The sequence below is a fragment of the Budorcas taxicolor genome, chromosome 4, assembly GCF_023091745.1.
Source record: "Budorcas taxicolor isolate Tak-1 chromosome 4, Takin1.1, whole genome shotgun sequence".
NCBI classification, from domain to species: Eukaryota; Metazoa; Chordata; class Mammalia; order Artiodactyla; family Bovidae; genus Budorcas; species Budorcas taxicolor.
In genome coordinates this window covers 101,106,067-101,131,699 of record NC_068913.1, presented here as the reverse complement: position 1 = coordinate 101,131,699, position 25,633 = coordinate 101,106,067, and the positions used below count along the sequence as shown (strand labels likewise).

The window sequence follows — 25,633 nt, the reverse complement described above, 5'->3', positions numbered from 1 at the left end:
TGGGGAAAAGGCAACAGTCACAGAATGCAGGCTCTCCCGGGAGGCCCCCGCTGTGAAGGCACAGTGACAGCTCTGATAGGCTTCAGCTTCGAGGAGCTCCCCTATCTCAGCGAACACATTTCCCAGTCATGTAGCTGTTTCCGTGCAACCTAACATTCCAAGATTTGGTGTCCCAAGCACACACCTCCTAGGCCTCCATGCAATAGTGAGCGTGCTACAAAAGGAGGGATGATGCCAACGGCCGCCTCCCAGCCCCAAGTCCTTCCTGTCCGCCAGTCCTCTACAGGCCTGTGCCCGCTATAAGGCACCACTAGAGTACCAGGGGGCAGTGACAGGAACAAGTCAGGGCCATGCAGGGGGGCTGGGGTCATGTCAGGAGGAGAGGCTCAGGCAGGGGGCACCTGGGCACTTGTGCTGTCTGCTCACAGGGACCACGGGCTGTGCGCCCTGCTGCTTGTGCCCTGCAGGTGAAAGCTGGTCTGGGGGTCAATGTCATTGGCCTGGTGACAGTGATGGTGGCCATCAATACGTGGGGAATAAGCCTCTTCGACCTCAACACGTTTCCTGCCTGGGCCAAGGTCAGTAATATCACTGATCAGGCCTGACCACTGCGGGCGAACAGCCCGACCCCAGGAGCGACCAGCACCCAGCAGAGGCTGACCAACAGGCTGAGAGGACCACCAGGAGCACAGGACCCCCTCAGAAGATTCCTCCATCTTCCACCTCCGGTGACATGCAGAGAGCCTCCAAGCACAATGCACGGGCCCAGACGTCAGTGTCCTCCGCTCTGCCCTCCTTCCTCAGCGCTGCAGTGGAAGGAAACCTAAAACCCTTCTCCCTCCCTTGTAGCTTGTCTCTCCCACCAGCTCTTTCTGAAAGCTGGCAAGAGACAAGTCTGTCTTCGTTGCCCCTCAGAGGCTAAGCCTCACAAACTGACCAGTCCCCCTGGGTTTGATGTTATTCTTAAATTCTCAGCCCCGTTTAGGAATAGAAGAAAACCCAAATCATGCTACCAAGTGCAGAGAGTGAAACCAGTGTCATCTCCTCTTCGGGGGAAAAGTCTCACCCAGAACCTGAGACCTGACATCGGCTCCTTTCTCTTAGGTGTTTCTCGCCAAGCTCTCCCCACAAAAGGGCAGTTCTTAGGGGGGCCTCTTTGTGGCCATCAGTACTCTTATCACTCCTCTTTTAAGTATCTCTCATCAATGGCTTCTCTATACCGTGGCACCAAATCCCTGCAAAGAAACAGTGTCCCCTGCAGAATGAGGCTGGTGCTGTTCTCTGTCAAAGGAAAAGGAGGCAGAAAGAAGACACATTGAGATCAGTGTCTCTCTCTCCACTCAGCACTAACCATCAATACCACCATGCTGGTTAAGCATTGGGAGGAAGGAAAAACCTTCATAGTTCATACCTGTCTTACTGAGGAGGCGGAAACTAAGGCCACAGCACTATTAATGATATGTCGATGGGTTTTCTTCAGGAGGCAATGAGTAGTTCGCCCCCAAAAAGATAAGCACAGTTGATGAGCCCCTGGAGGGGAGGGGAGATGTCTTATGTCTCTTAGTCTCCAGCAACTTATATGGTACGGTAAACTGTGTGCCTGTCTGCTCAATAAATGTCTTCCTTGAAATGACTCTGAAGTCCAGGCCTCCTCCTTCTTCCCGTATCCCCATGACAGAAGTCTTTGCCACAGGACTGGATGTTGCTCCCAACCCCTCCAGCGTGACACATTTCAGATTTTTACCATCAGCTACTTCCCTGGTGGCTCAGAGGTTAAAGCGTCTGCCTCCAATGCAGGAGACCCAGGTTCGATCTCTGGGTCAGGAAGATTCCCTGGAGAAGGAAATGGTAACCCACTCCGGGATTCTTGCCTGGAAAACCCCATGGATGGAGAAGCCTGGTAAGCTACAGTCCATGGGGTCGCAAAGAGTCGGACATGACTGAGTGACTTCACTCACTTGACTTGCTAAATACACCTTATGGGAAAAGGAGGAAACCATGGTTACAGCACTGCTTGAATTGATTTTAAGTTACTAATGACAGCAACTGCAGTTTTCCCACAATGATTTACCAACAAAGTCACTCTCTTAGTTTATCATATATCTGTAAGTTACAAAGTTTCTTTTGTGCCAGTCAAAAACCTGCACCAGGTTTAACCAGGAATATTACTGCTGCTTCCAGTTAGCGTAGGCCAAATTATCTGGCCACTTACAAAAGTGAATGAGCCCAAATGAAATACCAATGTGAGGTACGTCTGAGGGACCAGCTGGTCTGTATGGCTGGTCTGAGGAACCAGCATCACTACCGGTCATGCTGCTTTGAAATATTTCTGAGTCAGGATGTCACTCCTATTGTCAGGGGAGCCAAATGGTCAAGTGTCTGACCTGTTACAGAATTTAAGACGCCAAACCTTTAAGTCAGACAACAAGGCAATGCACAGATAATTAATAAGATGCTGGGAGTATAAACAAGCAAAAGGAGAAAGAAAAGGTGACAGAGAATTAAGTTGACTTCAGACTTTCTTGGTGGTCCAGTGGTTAAGAATCCACCTGCCAATTCAGGGGACACGGATTCAATCCCTGGTCTGGGAAGATTCCCCATCCTACAGGGCAACTAGGCCCACAAGTCCTAGGCCCGTGCTCAGTAACAAGAGAAGCCACTACAATGAGAAGCTCTCACACAGCAACTAGAGAGAAAGCCTGCACATAGCAACAAAGACCCAGTGCAGCCAAAAATAAATTAAAAAAAAAAAAGATTCAGTTGACTTAGAATGATTGGCCCCTGTTCAGCTATTTGAGACCCTGACTCACTCTGAAACAGAAAGCAGAGCAGCTCCATGAAGCTGCTACCATGTCCATCAGGCGGCTAACACTCTCGAGCAGTCAGTTCAGAAAGGGTGTTTATTTTGGTCTGGTCAGTAGACCGAACAGCACCGTTCTGTCCCCAGACCACAGACTCAGTCCAAAGAAGCCTGCTCATTCCAGATATGACTCACGAGCGTCAGCTGTGACTCACAACTCCTTGTCTTCTAAAATCGCTCTGCTGCTGGACAGGACCTAACAGCTCTGCTTAGTAGTGCTGTCTTTTGCAAATACGTTAAATTTGATCCTTCTCTTCTCATATCACAACTCTATATGGGTGGAAAAGCTGTAAACGATCATCTTATACAGCTCCTTTTATAGCTGATGAAACTGAGAAACAAAAACACCAGGTAGAATTGCATCTTATTCTTGATTACACATCAAATTCTGCTTAAAGCTGCCTCGGAAATTCCTTTAAGTCACCCATGAAGTACACGGTATACAACCTTTTATGTTAGAATTCACATGAAACAAAGACTCGTGTGCCATTTTATTAAGTAAAAAAGAGCTAGTTTTTTCCTCTGTTGTCAGAGTAGATCTCTTATTTAGCTGAACCCAAATAAAGTAGGTGGCTTCATATTTAGACACCTGTGTGAAAAGTAAATCTCAACACTAGGATCACTCTCAGGCGAGCGAGATAACTGAACCACTGTTACGACAGGGAGCTGAGAGCACCCAAGAGCCCAGGCAGCTGTCCTGGGGCCGCCGTCACTGAACAAATATGAGCACACCGCCTGCTCTATTTACAGGGCGCCTTCCGCTTGGCCCAGTCTGGTACAGCTGTACGTGTAAGAGATGCGCTTTCCATACGCGGGCACAGGACTCAGGTTTTGCAATGTCCCACCACACCCCAGGCACTTTCCACAAAACTTCACTATTGGCCTGTTTCTCTCCCATGCCATCTGCTAGGTCTTCAGTGCTTGACTATGTGGCATCCAGATTTAGGAAAGGTATAAATAGAACATGTGAAAATCCAAGTTTCACAGACTCCCTATTAAGACCAGGCAACATCTCAAAGTATTTCCCCTTCACTGTCCTGCTCCTTTCCACAAGGCAAGGCATTAACAGACAGTGGGGGAAAAAAGAACTCACTCATCTGAGTAAGGCTGGGAAATGCTATGTGCAAAGTTCAGGCCGGGGAGCTGAAGAAAAGTCTCCTTTGCTTCAGCACAGTACAGAGTGTTCCGTCAGGAGGAGTAACAGGGCAAGTATTTAAAACGTGGGAGAGTTTAGCAGAAAAGCAAACACGAGTACAGTATCTAGGGAGTGAACCACTCAGAGGAAATGAAAACATTATGCATGTTACACATGCTCCATGGACCCGCTAAGTAGGACAACTGGAAAACCCACATATCCTAACTTTTCTCGAGTCACAGAAATGAAAATTAAGTAAATGAGTTAGAAAGAAGCAAATAAAACTGTCCCTTTAAACCCCAAACTGCTTAATTATCACTTAATTAACACTAAATCAGAAGAGAGGTCTACAGACATCAGCTGGTAACTTCAATTCATAAAATACAGTGCCAAGTAAGGTTCTTTTGGTTTTTTCCTTCTTTGGGTATTTTGTTTAGGAGGTTACAGTTTAAGGATAAGGTTTCTAGTTCAATGTATTTTTTAGGTTTCCAACATCAACCCTGAAGTCTTACTTTTCACACATGAGTAACTTTAGTAGTATTTTATGTAATACTCTTTTTAAGGTCAGGAGTAGCAGAAAGTCTCCTTAAATCACAACAGTGATTTTCAAACTTTTTAATAAGAAAACAAAGCCTGTCTCTCAGTGGTTCTTCCCATCCCTCCAATGCTTTGCGAGGCAAGGCTCTCGACAAAACACCCAGGGAGTGCACCAGCCAGTGCCGTCATTACCGCCACAACATCCCCTAAAATCCGTGGTGGTTCTGGGCTCCTCCAACACTGTATCTCAGTTCCCTGCCTGAGAACTCAAAGCTCCTTTTCACTCCTGCAAGGACCTAAAACTAGGAGAGGGGCTCTGAAGGGTGACCAGGAAGTCAGCCTGTGTTCACTGTGGAGCAGTTTACATGGTGAAGGTCATTTCCCGGATGGCTCCCACTGGGAGAAATGATCCCCCTCATCAAGGTTACGTGTCACTTCTGATGGGAAGCTCTAAGCCCAACTGAGTTTCACTTACAACATATAATTATAGAGACCTAATACTACAACATCTAAGTGACCCTCGCCCCCCAAAGAAGCTGGTCTGGGAGAACACATCCACAAGTAACAATGCTCCATAGGTGATAAAAAAAAAAGAATCTGTCTTTGAAAATGGTTCTCTAAGTTTGTGGCATTTTGAATATTCTCAAGGATGGTAAATCTCTCTCCTTCAAGATTGCAGTTCACTCTGCTAATAATTCAGTCATTCAAGAGCAAACCTTGTAAGCCAGGTGGTATGATCATTGTGGATACTATAGATTTTCATCAACAAAGCGAGTGATCAAAGAATAATAACAAATTTTGCACACAGACTTTTGCTCCAAAAGTGAGTGCCGGGGGAAAAAAAAAGTATTCGGACCCAAAGCAACATGTTTGGAGTAGTATCTACTATTTATTGGATAATTTGCAAAGCACTGCACTACACATCACACACATTATTTCAGCTGTTTCTCCTGGAAGCCCTCTGAGGTAGGTACAGAGAATACAACAGTTTCAGAAAAATAAGCTGCTTGCCCCTGATCACACTTCAAGGGAGAAGTCAGTCCATAATATGATCCTAATCTGTCTCACACACCAGTACAACTTAACAGGGACAAAACTCATCTCCATGTATGAAAGATCTATGTTTTCCAAGAGAAGCAGAATCACTTCATATTATCATCACAGTAACAGTGGCATCACTGTCTGAAAAAAAGGTCTCTAAGCCATTCTTCCAGTTTACTGACTCTGCTAAAATGTCTTCAGAAATGGCATTATCAGTGAAGCTGCCCAATAAGCTCTCTGAAACAAAACGCCCAGTGAGATGGGACTTTATTTATATTTAGTGCAAATTACCCTTCTAGGACTTCAGGATGGAGCTATCCCCTGCATTGACAAATATAAAAACATCAGGTTTAACGTCACCACTGTAGTAGCAAGACAGGAAAAAACTCAGCATTTCTCAGGAGTGGATTAAATACATTATAGTATATTCACTCAGTACAACCTTATGCAGCCGAAAAATGAAAGCAGTTCTTTGTCCCTTCCAGACTGCCATGTAGTGATCCCCACCGGGGAAGACTGTATACAGCTTTTTCTCATTTGTATAAAAACCCCCATGTATGTGTATGTATTTAAGCACAAAATCTTTCTCAAAAGGATACATGAAACTAACGACAGTGTCTGACTCCAATGAGAGGAACTAGGAGCTGGAGGATAATACAAATCACTTTTGTATTGACCCAGAGGAAAGTTATGTATTTAAACATTTTTTTACAACTAAAAAATTTTATGGACTGATTATGCGTCTGAAAAATTATAAAAGTGATGTCTGATTGCAGGAGAAAAACACTAAGTCTTATGAGAATCGCTCTAAAGTTATAATGTACACACTTTTTTAATGTAAAAATGCAGAAAATTTCCTTTCTAGACAATTTCTCATAGATCTACCATGTAATGTTAAAGGTACCTGTAATCCCATTAACTATGATTCTCATGACTGAAAAGAGATAGATCAAATACATCTAGAAAAAACAGGCACACTAGATTATGGATTCTACTGAAGACAAAGACCAATATTTTAAATACTTTTAAATTCCCCAATTCCTGATAGGATTCTCAGAACACAGTTTCTTGGTTAATGAATAGTAAATTGATTTATTGGTGAAATTAGCAGCTGTGGAGCTTCCTGACGATATAAAATCAGTGGATAATTCACAGAAACTAGCTTCCAGATTTTCATTTTAATTACTACTGTGAAACAACATAATTCAGTACCAAATGTTTAAAAACCCATTATAATTACCAGACTCTGAAATACGCATCATTTGGATCTCACCAACTACACAAAACTCATCCATTTTTCTTTTGAAAAAGGTAGTAGAAATCCCAAAGAATAAGGGAAAGACTACTAATTAAAGGTATGATAACTAATCGAGCACCATGATTTCATTCTCAGGACCTCCCAAGAGGCTGGAAGGAGGAAGGGAAGAAGTGAGGATGTTGGAGAAATAAGGGTTGCTCTTAACTTCTGGCCCCTTTTGTGCTGTGAGGCAATGCAAGGTCTAGCGAAAAAGAAAACTGCGGAGGCTGGAGATTAAAACAAAAGCTTTTGGTTCAGACGGTAAAGGAGGCCCTGGAGAACAGTAGACTCAGTTTATCCAGAAGGCAGTGCTGCAGTTGGTTTCAGCAACTAGGGGGTTTCTTCTTGGCGTCCACGTCCTTTTTAATTTCTTCAAGTTTTTTAGCCAGGTTTGGTATCTTTAAAGAGAAAAGAGAATATCATCATTTTATGTCTACCTAGTCAGTATTTTTTCATTTCTCTTCCTCTAAACAGAAATGGTTTAACTTTCCTCTAAAAGAAACCTGATAAACAGCGGTGTTTCTTAGCCTCATAACTGCCTAAGAAAAATCCCAAAAGTGCTAAGTTAAAGCAGGCTCCCTCCCCAAAAGTCAGACCCTGAGTTCTACTTTTATATACCCATTGAACTCCCTCAATCAAGTGCCAAGCAAAGTTGTTCAGTTCAGTCGCTCAGTCGTGTCCGAGTCTTTGCAACCCCATGGACTGCAGCACGCCAGGCCCCCCTGTCCATCACCAACTCCTGGAGTTCACTCAAACTCATGTCCATTCAGTCGGTGATGCCATCCAGCCATCTCATCCTCTGTCGTTCCGTTCTCCTCCTGCCTTCAATCTTTCCCAGCATCAGGGTCTTTTCAAATGAGTCAGCTCTTCGCATGAGGTGGCCGAAATATTGGAGTTTCAGCGTCAACATCAGTCCTTCCAGTGAACACTTAGGACTGATTTCCTTTAGGATGGACTGGCTGGATCTCCTTGAAGTCCAACGGACTCTCAAGAGTCTTCTCCAACACCACAGTTCAAAAGCATAAATTGTTTGGTGCTTAGCTTTATGGCCCAAATTTTCTTTACAGTCCAACAGGTTGTACATGTAAACAATAAATGTGACGTAACTTAATAAGCACCTGCCTAGAAAACCACATGACTCAAGTTTAAGGATGACAAAGCTAATTCCCTTTGTCACACTAAAAACTTCACTACAAATCAAGTTCAAATCGTGTCTTCTTTCCTTGTCTCTTTAAAACAAACATTACATTTCAGGGTTCCCATTCATGGGCAGCTGTGTCACCCGATTTTCAACTGACACATCTGTAAGGTGAAGCTAACGCAACTCCCTACTGCACGGAATTCTGTCCTTACATGTGTAGCACTAAATGGATCCACCTCCAAACTACTCGGTCACCTCTACAACCGGGTAGCAGGGACTGGAAAGACTGTCCAGCGAAGTCTCACTCCACGTGATTTCCCACAGAACTGTAAGAGCCCAACAATGTTGCTCTGTGCTAACAAACACAGCACACGGTCACCATGAGACCACCTGAACAGATGGGATTTTGTTCTCTTAGGGTGAAATGTAGGTCAGGTGCTTCTGTGAGTTCTATTATTTTCTCAGACAATGGAAAATCTTTCTCTAACGTTCAGGACTTTCCTCTCAGACCTATGGACCATCTTGTTTATGCTAGAAGGCATACTTTACTTCAACAAACACAAGTCACTATACACTAGGTGCGTGGAATCAAGGAAGACATGAATATGGTCACTTACGTCATAGTTTTGAGCCAGATACATTCCCACCACGTTGCCAAGAGTAAATCCAAGCTGTAAGAATAGAATAGGAGAGTCACACTGGAGACTGAGTTCTGTGCCAACCAGACGACACGGATAGTATTCTTACCAAACCAGATGACATGGAGAGTATTCTCCTAAGGAACTCAGGACAGTTAGAGACCTCAGTGCCCAGTCCAGAGGAGTGCATAGCATGAAATTCACATCTTTCTTCTATAAAACAGGCATGGAAATATCCCCCCACAAGGTTAAATAGTATATGGTAGAACTATATAGACCTTACAAAGACCTGGCTGTAAGTTCTAGAAACTCAAGCCAAAATCTGATTTTTGTTAAGAGCCACAGTTTGGTATTATTTTATGGGGGGGGGGGGGGAGTGGTTATGAGATTTGTTATTTCTTGCTACATCAAGTAAAAAGTATGCAATTTTTAAAAGTATCCAGCTAAATCATAGAATTTTAGAAAATGAAGGGATGTTCACAGTTCAAGCTCTTCACATTTTAAGAGGCACCTGGTCTAAGACATGAAGTAACTTGTTCAGGGTCTTTCATCACAGGAGCACAGGGCAACCTAAAGCAGATTCACACTCAAAAACTAAAATATACAATGACAGAAAGCAAGACTGCCACACAACTGAGAGAGCATATGGCTTAGCTCTCTGGCATGGGTGGAGTCTGATGGGCAGGGCACTTAAGACCTGCAGAGACCACAGGTCCCCTAACCAGCTTTGAATCCGTGGCAAGAGACATGCACAACCTTTAGAGAACTCTAGTGTGTATCTCACTGGGTGACTGTCCTCCTCAACAATAACTGCTTCATGAAAATCCCTTCACACCAAAAGAGCTTCAAAGTTCCTTCAGCTTGGAGTTTTAATGATGATCTATAATTTCCTGGGATCCACACCCCCCACCCCCACCCCCGTGCCACCGCACTGGGCTTCCCTGGTGGCTCAGATGGTAAAGAATCTGCCTGCAATTCAGGAGAGCCAGGTTCAATCCCTGGATCGGGAAGATCCCCTGGAGATGGGAACCGCAACCCACTACAGCATTCTTGCCTGGAGAATCCCATGAACAGAGGAGCCTGGTGGGCAACAGTCATGGGGTAGCAGAGAGCTGGACACGACTGAGCATCTAACACCTTCACCCAAAAATTTAAAATGTCCAACTGAACACCTAACTTCTAATTTTATAAATTTGAACTTGCAACTGATTTTTAATTATTTTCTTTAGTCACTGTTGCTCCTAATAAATACACAGCTGAGGTTAACATAGAAAAATAAAGCATCGCACTTAGCACCAGTGGTCATATATGGCATAGTGGAATTGTCTTCAAGGTGGAGACACATATGGGAGAGAGAACACAGCTGGATCCTTACTAAGCCTTAAGCTTACTAAGCTTTAAACACCCATAATTTAAATGCGTTTGTTAGTAGGAAGCAGAAAAGAGACTATCAAGCCTAAACATAGACTGTTTTCTGAACATTTGATTATTCAAACATAGCTTGTGAAATACTTTTACCAACGTGGCACCAAGAAGCCAAATGATTTTTTTCCACGCCTATGGGTTGAAACCAGGTAGTAAGAGGTTTTCCAAATCCAGAAAGAAACAGTATTAAGTTTGCTTAAAAAGAGGGGGCGGAAATCACCTAAGAATGTTAGCTCTAACACCAAACAGAAAGAAGGTTGAAAAATTTCAAGAAAAACAAATTTTGGTTCTACCACTGATCTAGCTGTGTACCTTCAGGCAAGACACTTAACCTCCTTGGTGCTATGCTGATTGAGGCTCCTGACTTATAAAAAATTACACTAACAATCTTCCTTCCAGCTTCAAATTTCTAGGGTTCTTGGTTCTTACCAAGTGTGTCTCAAAATAAATAAAGCAAATCTAAATATGATTTCATTTTGGCAATTTCACTAGCACCAGGGCGATTAACAAACAAAACAGTTATTTGAAACACAAAACAAAAATCATGGGTCTCTAGACCAGTCATGAGTCTCTGGACAAGTCATCCAACTCCAGTTTCCAAATACTGCTATGTCTACCAATGGGATACGGTAAAACTACATACACAATGTAAGAGAAATGGAGCACATGAAGAGCAGCTGGAGGAAAATGCATGACAGTAGAAAAGCATTTGTATGTTGTTCATGGAATACTCGACAGGCAAGTTTAGAGAGGTAAGAAATTTTAATCAGAATAAATAAAGGATTAAAAAAAAATAACATCTGTATCTGAGGAACGGTGACTGAGAAGTTAAGACCAGAGTCAGAGCTCAGGTCACGAATGAGCCAGAAGCCTCTCCACTGCACAGGAATGCTTAACTTCCTCCAGGTCAAGACCTGGAGGCCTCCTCAGTGGTCCATCCAGATGGCTGGATGCTATCGCCACAGCCCACTCCCCGCTCCCCTGGAGCACCCCTGCAGAGAAGATAAGCAGAAGGAAGAGAGTGCCTTCCTCCCAAGCTCAACACTAAATACATCATGATTATGTCCTTTCTGCAATGATTCTGAGACTCTAGGAATATGTAGCTGCTTCTCACAAACATATTGGGGACAGTAAATGGTAAAACACCAGAAGTTTGGGGACTGAGGAGTGCCATGAGCAAAGCTGCACAGAGGACAAATGGGTGAGAAGAAATCTGAAAAACATCCTCCCAAATACATCTGGCCTCTAAAGGTTTTGATTGAAGGATTGCAGTCCCTTATATACCAAAAATCAGTTTCATATCCAGCCCTGTGAAAAGATTTCAAAATGGTCTCTTTTCTTAAAGAATTTATATGATGTACAGAAAGAAAAGCTACACACTAAGTACAATAGTTATAACAACAGACAGGACGCTGCACAGGACCTTGAATGTAACAGATGCATGAAAAACCAGAACTGGGTCATGCATTAAGTAACAAAATGAATGATACAGAAGTGCTTCTTTTAAGAAACCATACCTGAAAGAGATCAGTGTACCTCAACTTGTTATTAAAGGCTCTAAAGATGCTAAGGAAGTGTTAAAATTTACACTGGCAAGGGAAGTGACTCTGGAGAATCAAGGTACAAGACAGGAATGACAATGCGATGACCTGAATAAAAGAAATAGGCCCGATGAGATAAGAAGATTTGAACAAAAAATGGAGAGAAATACCAGTATAGAGAGCTGGGTGGAGCTAACTGATGGACTTCAAAAAACCAGCAAGCACGTTTAGTTCTCATGTAAAACAGTAGGAAACCACTGACTACTGTTTACCAGCGGCAACGTGATGAAAGCACCATTCTGTCAGCATTCACCTGACAGCTGTACCCCAAAACAGCTGAATAAATAGAAAGCAGAGAAGGCAAGCAAACATGAATGGTTTTCCTTCTTAAAAATCAAGATCAATAGAATAAAGGGTCCAAGAATAAACCTTTACATTTATGGTCATGTGATTTTCAACAAGGGTGCTAAGCAGCCAATGGGAGAAAGATGGTCTTTGCAAGGAATGATGTTGGGACAACTGCATATCCACATACAAAGGAACAAAGCTGACACCTACTTCACATCACAAACAAAACTCAACTCAAAAGGGATCAAAGACCTAAATATAAGAGCTTAAACTATAAATCTCTTTTAAAAATGGATAAATCTTACTTTATCAAAATTTCAAGTGTTTGTATTTCAAAGAATACCAAGACGGTGAAGACAACCACAGAATGAAATATGCGCACATCATATGTCTGATAAAGGACCTGTACTCAGAATATATAAGGAGCTCTTGACTGAATGATAAAAAGACAACCCAATTTTAAAATGAGCAAAGGATTCGAAGAGACATTTCTCCAAAGAAGAAATACAAATAAACAGCCAACAAACACATGGAAAGATGCTCAACGTCATTAGTCATTAAGGAAATGCAAATCAAACCCACAACAAGGTGCCTCATTACATCCACCAGGATGACTTGAATGAAAAAGAGGAGCAAGTGTTGGCAAGGAAATGGAGAAACTGGAACATACGCTGCTGGTGGGAATGTAACATGATACAGCCACTATGGAAAAGTCTTGCAAATCCTCCGAAAGCTGAGCACAGTTACCATCTGATCCACCAATTACACTTTAGGGTATATAAGCAATAAAACTGAAACATGTATCTACACAAAAACTTGTACATGAATGTTCACAGCAGGAGTATTCATAATAGCCAAAAGGTGGAAACAACCCAAACGTCCATCAACTGGTGAATGAATTGACAAAATGTGGTGTATTCGCACGATGCAGTATAGCCATAAAAAGGAATGAAGTATGATCCATGCTAAAACATGGATGAACCTTGAAAACATAATGCCAAGTGAGAGGCGGTCAGACAAGACCACATATTATATGATTTCACTATAAGAAAAGTCCAGGACAGGCAGATCCAGAGAGACACAAAATGAGTGCTTGTCCAGGGCTGGGTGTGAGGGGAATGAGAAATGAATGCTAATGGTATAGAGTTTCTTTGGGAGGCAATGAAATATAGTTGTTGTTTAATCACTAAGTCATGTCTGACTCTTTGTGACCCCATGGAATGAAGCGTGCTAGAATTCCCTGTCCTTCACTATCTCCCAGAGTTTGCGCAAACTCACGTCCATTGAGTCAGTGAGGCCATCCCACCATCTCATCCTCTGTCACCCCCTTCTCCTCCTGCCTTCAATCTTTCCCAGCATCAGGGTCTTTTCCAATGAGTCAGCTCTTCACATCAGCTGGCCAAGGTACTGGAGCTTCAGCATCAGTCCTTCTAATGAATATTCAGAGCTGATTTCCTTTAAGACTGACTGATCTCCTTGCTGTCCAAGGGATTCTCATGAGTCTTCTCCAGCACTACAACTCAAAAGCATCATTTATTTTTCGACGCTCAGTCTTTAGTCTGCCACATCCATACATGACTACTGGAAAAACCACAACTTTGATATATACAGACCTTTGTGAGCAAAGTGACGTCTCTGCTTTTTAACACTCTCTAGGTTTGCCAGGGCTTCCCTTGTGGCTCAGCTGGTAAAGCATCCACCTGCAGTGCAGGAGACCTGGGTTCAATCCCTGGGTTGGGAGGATCCCCTGGCGAAAGGAACGGCTACCCACCCCAGTATTCTGGCCTGGAGAATTCCATGGACTGTATAATCCCTGGGGTCACAAACAGTAGGACACAACTGAACAACTGCCACTTTCACAGGTTTGCCATAAATATCCTTCCAAGGAGCAAGTGTCTTTTAACTTCATGTGGAGCCCATGGAAATACAATCTGTCCCTACGTCCATGTTCTTCCCTTCTATTTACCATGAAGTGACAGAATCGAATGCCATGACCATAGTTTTTTTTCGAATGTTGAGTTTTAAGCCAGCTTTTTTCACTCTCCTCTTTCACTCTTATCAAGAGGCTTTTTTTAGTTCCTCGATTCCTGCAATTAGTGGTATCACCTACATGTCTGAGGTTGATATTGCTCCCAGCAATTTTGATTCCAGCTTGTGATTGATCCAGCCTGGCATTTCTCATGATGTATCCTGAATAAAAGTTAAATAAGCAGAGTGACAATATACAGCCTTAACTTACTCCTTTCCCAATTTGGAACCAGTCCATTGTTCCATGTCTGGTTTTAACTGTTGCTTCTTGACCTGCATACAGGTTTCTCAGGAGATAAGTAAGGTTAGATATAAAAATCAGATAGTGGTGATTCTTGCACAAGTCTGTGAACATATCACTAAATCCTACACTTTCCATGAGTGAACTGTATGGTTTGGGAACTAGATTTCAAAACTATTAAAAAATAAATAAAGTAAGATTTGGGACTTTCCCGGCGGGTCCAGCGGTTAAGACTCCACCCTTCCCTTACAGGGGGGCAAGGGTTCAATCCCTGGTTGGGGGACTAAGATCCTGCATGCAACACAACCCAGCCAAAACAAACAGTAAGAATGGGTAGAATATCAGCTCTATGGGATAAAACAGAGGACACCAAAGACAACTTTGAGGTTTCCAGATTGGACAAAAGTTTAAAAAGAATGGAAATGTCAGATGAAAAAATGAGGACCATTAGACTAAGGCTTTGTTTTGTATATGACAGGTCTATTGAAAATGTTGTCTTGTCAATTTTTTTTTAATATATAGACACACGAAGGGCTTAGTTACAACACTGTATCTCTTAACATAAAGAAGCACCAAGTTTTAAAAAGTAGAGCGATAACTTTGATGCAATCTGACTCCTCTCAATGCTGCTCAACTCCTGCCCCCAACAAAAAGTTGCTATGTGTGTAGCTCCATAAATAAAGCTACAATTTTTATCTGGAAATGGTTACTGGCAATAATCCAGAATGAATACTACCTGACATGTCTGAAATAAGACCTATTAAATTACATTTTCAAAAAGTACACACCTAAACCAAGTTACAACATAGAATCTGAACCATCTTATATTTGCCAAGAAGGATTTACAAAATCTAAAAATAATCTGATTGTGTTTAGCAAATATAACTAGCATTCAAAGGGAAGGGAAAGTCGCTCAGTCGTGTCCGACTCTTTGCGACCCCATGGACAGTAGCCTACCAGGCTTCTCAGTCCATGGGATTTTCCAGGCAAGAGTACTGGAGTGGGTTGCCATTTCCTTCTCCAGGGGATCTTCCTGACCCAGGGATCGAACCCGGGTCTCCCACATTGGAGGCAGATGCTTTACCATCTGAGCCATCAGGGAAGCCCATAAACCTAAAAATGTTTCACAGTCTCAGATGAAAAAAACTACACACTGACAAGAAAACCAAAAGTATATATTATTTTACATTAATAAAAAAGTAAACTGACAATTGTACTTCTCAAGCTTAGTCTCAGCTACAGAAGCTATCAGAGGATCTCTCCGTTCCAAGGAAGCAGGGAAAAAAGTTACCTTTTTTGTGCCTTAGTCTTTTAAACACTCAACACTTGGTGTAGAGATAATCATCAATTATGTTTAACAACTGCTTCAGTAAAAATAAAACTCAAATTCTATCCCCTTCTACTAACACTACATAGAAGTACATTTTTAAGGTGTAAGCTAGGTTTTATATTCAATACTTCTCCTTAAAGAATGAATAAAGAAAAACAACCAAAAAAAAAGCTATTAATTCTTCAATTGAACCAGTAAATTAAACAGGGACGTTCATGGAAATTAGCCAGTAACACTCTGAAAAGCAGGGCATCAGGTAGAACTGGTCTGCCTATTCTCAAAGAAGCTAATTCAAATATTCAAAGATCTTTTGAATATCTGACAGAGTAATCAAGCAAAAAAGGAATATCTAATTATAAATAAATGAAATCAATCCCAAAGTACTAAGTGCCATTTGCTTGGGAGATCTAACTATAAAGTATGTTTCCTCTTCCTGTGAACTTTATGATCTATTCTAGAAAGACAAGACAAAATAAAATAGTGTACATCAAGATGCAGTAAACAAAACACAGCACATTAGCAAATGATCTGAATGGGCCACACAGATTAAATGCCTTGAGTTAGAAATCTAATCATATTAACATATTAAAGGAGAAAAGTCATGATCACTAGATGAGGAAAAAGCACAATAAAATTTTATTGCCTATCTCAATAAAAACGCCTAAGAAATAGAAGTGAGTGAGTGAGTGAAAGTCGCTCGGTCGTGTCTGACTCTTTGTGATCCCACGGACTACACAGTCCATGGAATTCTCCAGGCCAGAATACCGGAGTGGGTAGCCTTTCCCTTCTCCAGGGGATCTTCCCAACCCAGGGATCAAACCTAGGTCTCCTGCACTGCAGGCGGATTCTTTACCAGCTGAGCAACAAGGGAAGCCCAAGAACACTGGAGTGGGTAGCCTATCCCTTCTCCAGTGGCTCTTCTTGACCCAGGAATCAAACTGGGGTCTCCTGCACTGCAGGTGGATTCTTTACCAACTGACCTATCAAAAGAGTTCCATGAATCTGTTAGAAAATATCAGAAATACAAACATTCTACTAAAACCTGAGAAGCATTTCCACTCAAAGCAGAAACAAAACTAGGATATTCACTCTACTTCTGCTACAAGTCCTGACTTGAGAGTGAGAACAGGAGAGCGCGAAGGAAGAACTGGAAGAGAACACAGAACTGTCGTATTTGTCTTCCCTGGAGATGTGAGCGCCTTCATAGTACTGCCTTCTCCAAGTCACTGCAAAGTGAATCTACAAACTACTGGAGCTAAAAGGTAGACAAGAGTGCTAGATACAAAATCAATATACCAGAATCATTAGCATTTCTATACATCAGCAACAACTAATTCAACAATGGTGAAATTGAGTCATCCTAAAACTAACTACCCTTGCCTAGTTTATGATTAACCAACCTCTTTATCCAAAACTTCATTCCTGGCAACTCAAGACTCTCGCTCTGAGTTTGCCCATGTGTCTATCCACACATACTGTACTCTTTTTCCTCCTAATCAACACTTAGACTTGTTTCACTACAAAAAACAAATGAAAACTTCATCCCATTTTCTCGTCCCCTCTGACCTCAACCCTGTGCTAAATGAACACTAATCAACCAGTGTTAGATGACTAAAGTTGCTGCTAATGCTATCATTAATAAAACATGGTCCTACTATATATTACAGGGAACTACAGTCAGTACCTTGTGATAAACCATAATGGAAAAGAGTATGAAAAGGAATGTTTATGTGTATATATGTATGGCTGAATCACTTTGCTGTACAGCAGAAATTAACACATTATAAATCAACTGTACTTCAATAAAATTTTTTAAAATAGTTATCATTAATGTACTAAAAGTGCTACTGTCAATAACATCATTAATGTACCAAAACTGCTGTTGTGCATAACATCACTAATATACAAACTCAGGTTCCTTCTCCAGGATAAGATGAGCTAACAGACTCCTGAGTCACAGGCCACAGAACTGTAAACCAGGACAACCCTGATGCCAAAACTACCACTAAGAAAGGTCACAGAAACATCACAAGACAATGACCCCAGCTTCTTTGTTCTTCCCCTCTTAAAAGCCTCAATCTCAAAGACCAAGCTGGAGCAGATGTGAGCCTTGTCTCCCACTCCCTTGCTTGGCGCCTTGCAATACAATCCTTACTTTGCAGCAAACACTGCTGTCAGAGTTTATTTTTCTGTACAGCAGGCACACAAGCCCTCTGCTCAGTTATAATGTAATGATAAAAAGGATGTCACATGAATCAACAACAAAACTAAAAAGCACCTAGGCATACTAGGCAAGACTAAACACAGTAAAAGTGAAAAAAAAAAAAAAAAAACACTAGGCAGAACTAAAAAGTACCTAGGAAAAGCAAGACTATCACTAAGAAATTAAAAACAAAACAAACAAACAAAAAAAACCCTGATGAAAGACTCTAAATAAATGGGAAGATGGAGCACAACAACGTAAGCTTTCAAGAGTAAAGTCATCAGGATGGCTTGTGGAAAAAGGCGGGAGTTGGGCCACTAAGAGGAGCTGTGAAGGCAAAAAGGAGGATAAAGGGGAAGTGGGACGACGTGACAGCAGGAAGGGGGGGGGGCGGGCAGTGAGATTAGCCCAGGAACCGTCAGAGGATGCATGCTGCAGGGTGGTGGGAAAGGAAACCTCAAAAATCAAGTGAAAGTGGTTATGACTTGATGGGGAAGGACACAGGGACCAGCCACAGGTTCTGAGCACGTGAATAAGACCATCCTGGCTGACTACTCTGGCAGCTGTGAGACAGAAGACCAAGGGTGTCAAGGGAAACACAATGAACCAGAGGCAACAGCCTTGCTATTCTACAGCTGATCAGATTATACTGGGAGTGCTATGTTTAAAAAAAAAAAACATTCAAAAACCAGAATATTCAGAGAAGGATGACCACGAAGAAAGAGTGGAGGAAATAGAGACAGACAGCCTAAAGACAAGACTGGTGGGAGAAGGGAGTTAGAGAGCAGCACCAAGGTAATGCTCTTACACAGGTAAAAAAGGTCGTCATGTGAACTAGAACTGCTTTTTAACATCAAAGAGTAGAACCAGGTAAGAAGACACTGACCAAAGTGAAAGAGAACCTGAGAAAACGGAGAGCCTGCTGTAACTGGAGGTGACTGAATATGAACTGGATGCTTCCTCAGAAGCAGACACTTAAGCACTTAAGTCTTAAGACTTATTCAACTAGAGAATCTAAAATAACTTCTCTAACTCATACCTACTAGGCTAGTGCAGCCAGTCCAAGAATGGAAGGAAGAATACCTGCTCTACAAACTTGGCAATGGAAACACAGAGACAGAACTTGTCCTAAGGTAAGTAATGAAGACTTGATGGCTTAAAGCAAAAATAACTCTTACTGAGTGCTTACTATGTGCAAGGCAGCATTTTAACTCCTTTTCAGGAATTAATTTATGTTCTTCACAACCCTGCTAAAGCAAGTACTATTACTGTCCACTTTATGTTGGGGAAACTGAGGCACAGAGCAGTTAAGTAACCTGCCCAAAAAATATACAGCACATAAATGTGCCAGACACAGCAAGTAAATGAGATGAAGAATGAAGGAGAGAACTAAGTCGAGATTATGTCAATATTTCAAGTTAATGAAAGCCAGGGCTAGGGGAGAAAGAAGTTAGGTGTGGAGTGCGAGGTGGGGAGGGAAAGAGGTAATGGGTCCCCCACGTGTTGGGTCTAAGAGGGTTGGACAAGAGATGTTCAGGAGGCAGCTGATGACGGGGAACTGAACTCAGAGCAAAGGACTCAAGGTAGTTTTGGAAGCGGTCAACGGAGTGAAGACAACAGCGTGACAAGGAACATGCCCCTAAGTGTGTTGAAAAAAAAGAAAGTCAAGTTCTGAGACCTGAGAAACACCCAGAAACCAAAAGAAGGGAACAGCAGCCAGTACAAACCGGAGAGCTTAGATAAGGCCATTTCCCAACTGGTGCGCCGAGATACTGCTCCTCCCGGCCCTTGGAGCAGCCAGGACCCGGGGCTTGCCACCTGTACTCTATGCAGCTTCTTCCAGAAAAACAAGTCCCCGGGTGGTACACTGGGTAAGAATACTGAAAAGCGCTGAGATGCGGGATCCAAAAGCTGGGGCAGGACGGATTAAAGAGGAGTAAGAGGAACAGAGGCTGCTCCTGCGAGAGAGAAGAGAACCAACACATCACCCCATGAAAGTACATAGGGCAGAGCACACAAACCACCAGCAGAGCCCATCACACCAGGCTTCCCTCGAAAGGCTTCCAAAGTTTCCTCAAACCAAACCGTAGCGACACCATGCTGCAAGGCAGGAGGCCACTGCAGTAAAATCAAGGTGGAAAGAGGCGCCAGGACCACAGGAGTAAGTTTCAACATGTGAGGGATGGATAATGGGCAAATACTGTAATTCAAAGAGAAAGGAAGAATGAAGAGAACATATTAATATAAGCAACACGATCAGGTGCAGTGGTTCTCAAATGGTGTTCCAGGAAATGACAACTGCCGGAAACATCTTGGAGGGTTCCAAAATGGGTGGTGACAATACACCCTCAAAGATATTTACTTGTGACTATCCCATCACTTTCCAAACCTTTCCAGCACCATCTTTCTGAATCCATGTCCTTCCAGTTACCAGTGAGCTAGACTCAATGACACCATCTTACACTTTGGGGCCCATACTGTTTTTAACCTGAGAGCTTCCTACAACTATAAGGCAGTAATTATTTCTACTGACTCCTAGTCAGGGCACTGGAGAAACTTCCAGAGGTGTAGCCATGTCTTGGTTAGGCAGTTTACTGTCAGGGATACCCTCTTTTGGTCTATAAGATTGAAAAATCAACTGCCATCTCAAAAAGGACAGAGGGATACTTTTTCTTCTTTAATCCCTTTGATAAAGAATATAACAACTGGAACGAACACAACATTGTAATTATTCTCCAATAAAAATTGAAAAAATTAAAAAAAAATTATCCCAAACTTGGAAATAAAACAAAAGGACAGCCATCTCGTTTCAGCATGCTGGGGGAGAAAAAAAGAATGTAACATTTGGGAAAGTATCTCATCCCAGGAGTACCCAGTTTCCATGAGCCACCTGGAAGGTTTTCAGAATACTCCACTCTTATCATTGAGAGTTTAAGAATCAAGTTTTGAAGGCACAAAAGCCTGGGAAGAAAGACTTTCAGGCAGAAAATTGGCAAGTCCTCCTGAAACCTTCAACAAGGCAATCTTTGCCAGCAAACCTGTTTCTGACTTAAGGAGAGCCATGAAAAATAATTTGCTTACTCACGGTAACACTCATTTTTCCCCAGAATGAGCATTCTGGAAAAATTACTTGTTCACCACGGCCTGACTCACGTATGTCAGCAACCAGCCATCCTCAGTCTGGAAGCTATAAAAGGTCTGAGGAGGGCTCCCTCGGTCTCTTAACTCCGGCGGCTCACGAATTTCGAGTTCATTCCTGGCCCTCCTGTGTTCTCAAAGATGGCAACCAGCAGGGCTGCAAGCCGCGGACCGGGTACGTGTTTAAGTTGCGGGTGGGAGGGCCGAAAAGTCATTGAGGAGCCTGAACACGAGGAACGCACACAAAGCACGCGTGGCCCATCACACAACAGCTTGAAAAAACACCTATGCTCTGACTCCTCAAAAGTTTTAGGGACTTGAACGGCGTCAGAAAAATGTTGGTGAAAGGATATGAGTGAGGCAGAGCAAAAACACCCACAGCCCACCCGGACAGGCGACGGGCAGGCGCCGGGGTTTGCGGGACCCACGCCCAGGACCCCCCAGGCCGGCACGAGGCGGGGGGCGACCGGAGCCCCCGAGAGCTCTGGGCCAAGCTCCGGCTCGCTCCTCGGCAGCTCCACTCACCAAGAACTGGAGCATAGTGTCGGCAAATAGGGCGCGAACAGCGGCTGCAGCTCCGAGGGCCGTCGGGACCTGCCTCCCCCGGCGCGATGGGCGGCGCCCGCAGCCAACTTCCGGTTCACGCCCCGCTCCGCGCCTCCCGCCTTGCTTCACCCGGAAGCTATCCTGGCGCCCCCTAGTGGAGCGCCTGGGGATCACCTCCTGAACTGCCTGTCTGGCGAGAGCGCGCTGTGGCCTGGTAGGAGCAAGTCCCAAGGCCCAAGCCAGGCTGGAAGCTTTGAACATTCAGATTCTAGAGCCCAGTCCTCAAATATCGCTTCTATAGACCTGGGTCGGGGCCCAGTATTCTGTATGATTACCGGCATCCCAAGGACCAGGCTGAATGTTCTGACCTAGAAGGACCACAGGTCTGTTCCCATCCGCACAGGCAAAGCAAAAAATCACCTGTGGAGTTTTTGCGGCATACTCCACTGGGACTTCCCAAGTGGCGCTAGTGATAAAGAAACTGCCTGCCAATACAGGAGTCTCGAGCTTGATCCCTGGGTGGGGAAGAAATGACAGGCTGCCCCAGTATTCTTGCCTGAGAAATCCCATGGACAGAGGACCCTGGCAGGCTACAGTCCATGGGGTCTGTAAAGAGTCAAACCAATTTACTGATTAAACAACCACAGTTTATCAAAACTAAAACCCTAATAACTAGGAAGAACGTACTCACCTCTTTTTGATTTTCTAATTCCAGCAAACGAACACAGTAAGAGCAACACATTAAGATCCTATATTTGTCTAGTATTGTTGAGAGATGGGCTTCCCTGATAGCTCAGTTGGTAAAGAATCTGCCTGCAGTGCAGGATAACCCAGTTCAATTGCTGTAGGGAAGATCCCCTGGAGAAGGGATAGGCTGCTGCTGCTGCTGCTAAGTCACTTCAGTCGTGTCCGACTGTGTGACCCCATAGACGGCAGCCCACCAGGCTCCCCCATCCCTGGGATTCTCTAGGCAAGAATACTGGAGTGGGTTGCCATTTCCTTCTCCAATGGATGAAAGTGAAAAGTGAAAGTGAAGTTGCTCAGTCGTGTCTCTCTTAGCAACCCCATGGACTGCAGCCCACCAGCCTCCCTCCATGGGATTTTCCAGGCAAGAGTACTGGAGTGGGGTGCCATTGCCTTCTCCGAGGGATAGGCTACCCACTCCAGTATTCTTGGGCTTCCCTTGTGACTCAGCTGGTAAAGAATTGAAGAATAGATAATCTGTGCTCCAAAAAAGGATTGAGGAATAGGTGACCTACGCTCCAAATGCTTAAAAAAAACAAAAACAAAAAAACAACCATCTAAAATCTTTTTCTATCTCCTTCACTTTGCTGAAGAGCACAGGCAACATCCACCAGCCTCTCTCCCAGTGCCCCAGGGAACAATGCTGAGTCAGACGTGTGCCCTAAGTGTTAGCCTCTCCCTGTTATATTTATTACACAGACTGCATTTCTCGTCAGCCTTTAAAGCAATATACAGAGCAGCTGCAGTTCTTCCAGCTTCTCTTTTCCACACACTTCTCCACTGCCCCAACTTCTGATCCCCATTCTGCTATTAATTTTGGAAGAAGTGGTGGTAAAACAAAATAATGAAGCTCAGTAAATCCCAATCTGTCCTATGGAATGCTTCACATATCAGAGGTTTATAAAATGCTTTGATTCTGTGCCTCAGGCTCTTTCCTGATATTTCTGTGTTCATGCCTGTGTGCAACATGATAAAGCTTACCATATGCCTGATTAGTGGAGCAACAGTCAGGCTTACTGGAGAAGGAAATGGCAACCCACTCCAGTATTCTTGCCTAGAAAATCCTGTGGACAAAGCAACCTGGTGGGATGCTGTCCATACGGTTGCACAGTTGGACACAACTGAAGCGACTTAGCATGCATGCATGCACTGGAAAAGGAAATGGCAACCCACTTCAGCATTCTTGCCTGGAGAATCCCAGGGACAGAGGAGCCTGGTGGGCTGTCATCTATGGGGTAGCACAGAGTTGGACATGACTGAAGCAACTTAGCAGCAGCAGCAGTAGCAGCAGCAGTCAGGCTTACTATGTCTTGGACCAGTTACTTATTCATTCACATCCCTCTAAAAATGCTCTTTATTAACAGGATGCTTTGCAGTTAAAGATTGATGTTTGTCAGTGCTAGGCAGTATATTAATTTCAAAATATAAGAATGACAAAGTCTTTTTAAAATGCCTAAAATGTCATGGACATTTTATTAAGAAAAAAAATTACAGAATTAAGTATTAATTTTCTGCCACTACTTGAGGGTCAAGACTCTTTCCCCTCTCAGCAGTCTCTTCTATATACTGGGCTGAAATAACTGGTGACTGGAAAGTGGGTCATGGACTTTCAGATGATGTAGTCACACGCACATAAATACTACCAAGCAAGAAATAAGAATGCTAACAGCAGTCACCCTATTAACTATGTGTAAAATACAGGTAGATGATTAATTTGAAAAATTCCATAATTATTTTAGGAAATAAATGCAAGTGATTATTTCATCATTTACATGCAGGAAAGAAAAAAATACCTTTAGTAAAGGGATGCCTTGACTCTGAAACATTTCTGTAACACATTGTATTGAGTATACTTTTCTATTAAAAAAGCATTATCATAAAATGTGTAATATGGCTACAAAGGAAGGAAAAATAGAGGTTTTTTAGACTATGCCTTTAATTTGGCATTCAGAATAATACACCTGGGAAAAAACCAGCACTGGGGAAGGACTGTTTGTTGAATTCCTGATAATGCTGACCATTTTCTAGATAAAATTTCAAGAGACTGACCACGTGTTTGTTTTTTTAAAAAGTTTTTTTTTTTTTTAAACTAGTGAGCACAGCACCAGGCAAAGAAGTTTACAGAAAAGAAGTCCATATATAAAGAAAGAAATAGCAAAATATCTTCTGGTCATAATTTAGAAGGAAACTATAAAAAGGAGACAGGTTTCCCCAATTTGTCTCTTCCTCAGTAGAGTATAAGCACAGGCTCTCAGTTCCGTGATATCCTCAGCAGGCCTCGGATGCGTCTGACAAGAGCTTGTATGAAACTATATCGAGATCGCACTTTTGAATACAATCCTTCAATGTCCAGAAGTTTCTTCTGTAGTGATTCTCCAAAAGCGCTGATAGCGTCAGCTTGAAGCTAGAGGTAACACGGGTAACATTTCATGATTAAGAAATCTAAAATATTTCTTTTTCTTTGTTTTCCTATTTAAAATACCTTTGAATTTTTGTAATGTGATCCTTTTTCAGATGCCAGATTAACTCAACATTCACATTTTCCACCTTGAAGTTTATTGGTATGATAGTAACATTTTTCCTTCTTGTGTAACTATATACAGTTTTAAATTTGCTTTAAATTGCAGTAACTGTTGATATATGGAGTTTCCAGATCATAACACCTATTAATTACTGAACTCTTACTACTTTCTAGGCACTGCCCTGGTGTCTCACACATGAAGCCCTCATTTAATTCTGACAAAACACTTCAAGGTTGAATTATCACTTCCATTCGGAGCTGAGGAAATGGAGGCTCAGAGGCTAAGTAAGTTGCTCTGAGTCACATAGCTATTAGGTTGCTATCCCAGAATTCAAATCAGCTCTTTGCATGCAACTGTGAAGACTATTATCTTACTCACATACCAGGCTTTCCCTTTGTACTTGCAAAAAAAGAACAAGAGTATGAGAACAGAATGTTACCTGGTCTATATCATGCTGGCTCACTGTAGTTAGCCCACTTCTAAAATCCAGATTGCTTTCCGAAGTGAAGGAATCTAAAGATAAAAGACACGGTCAAACTAGGTTTGCAGGTGTGTCTCCTCCACAGAACAGAAGAACCCAAGAGGTCAAAGCTGAGGACTCTCTTTTAGCTTTCAGTAAATGGAAGCCCCTAGGAAGCATTTCGATGTTCCAAGCCAGGGTTCTCAAGCTTTCCTTCTGCTTCCTGCCACTTAAGGGATCCAATACATGCTCATCAGTCACAAAAGACCCCTTTAGCCAAGGCTGACCCATTTCCACTCCTCTGGACCAGAGGACTCTAGACCTGCGTCAGCCATGCGAGAAGCTGAGGAGCAGCTGAAGACAGCCTCTAAGATGCTCTTGTGCTCTGCACAATCTCCCATGGACAGGAGGGAAATAAAAAAACTAGCTATGCTTAGTAACTAAGTAGTTACTTAGTT

General features: G+C 42.9%; 2 protein-coding genes across 2 annotated transcripts in view; one reads left to right on the top strand and one right to left on the bottom strand.

Annotated features, from left to right (window-relative positions):
- The window catches only part of SLC13A4 (solute carrier family 13 member 4), a 42,837-nt gene extending 41,314 nt beyond the window's left edge, over positions 1 to 1,523 (top strand). The window contains exon 16 of the mRNA XM_052638730.1: positions 468 to 1,523. Within this exon, the coding sequence (XP_052494690.1) occupies positions 468 to 605 (138 nt within the window). The 3' untranslated portion in view covers positions 606 to 1,523. The remainder of the gene's footprint in view (positions 1 to 467) is intronic.
- Positions 1,524 to 24,254: 22,731 nt separating this feature from the next.
- Positions 24,255 to 25,633, bottom strand: part of NUP205 (nucleoporin 205) — a 77,472-nt gene continuing 76,093 nt past the window's right edge. The window contains exons 42-43 of the mRNA XM_052638558.1: positions 25,155 to 25,228; positions 24,255 to 24,597 (exon numbers count right to left, since the gene is read on the bottom strand). Of these exons, the coding sequence (XP_052494518.1) occupies positions 24,445 to 24,597; positions 25,155 to 25,228 (227 nt within the window). The 3' untranslated portion in view covers positions 24,255 to 24,444. The remainder of the gene's footprint in view (positions 24,598 to 25,154; positions 25,229 to 25,633) is intronic.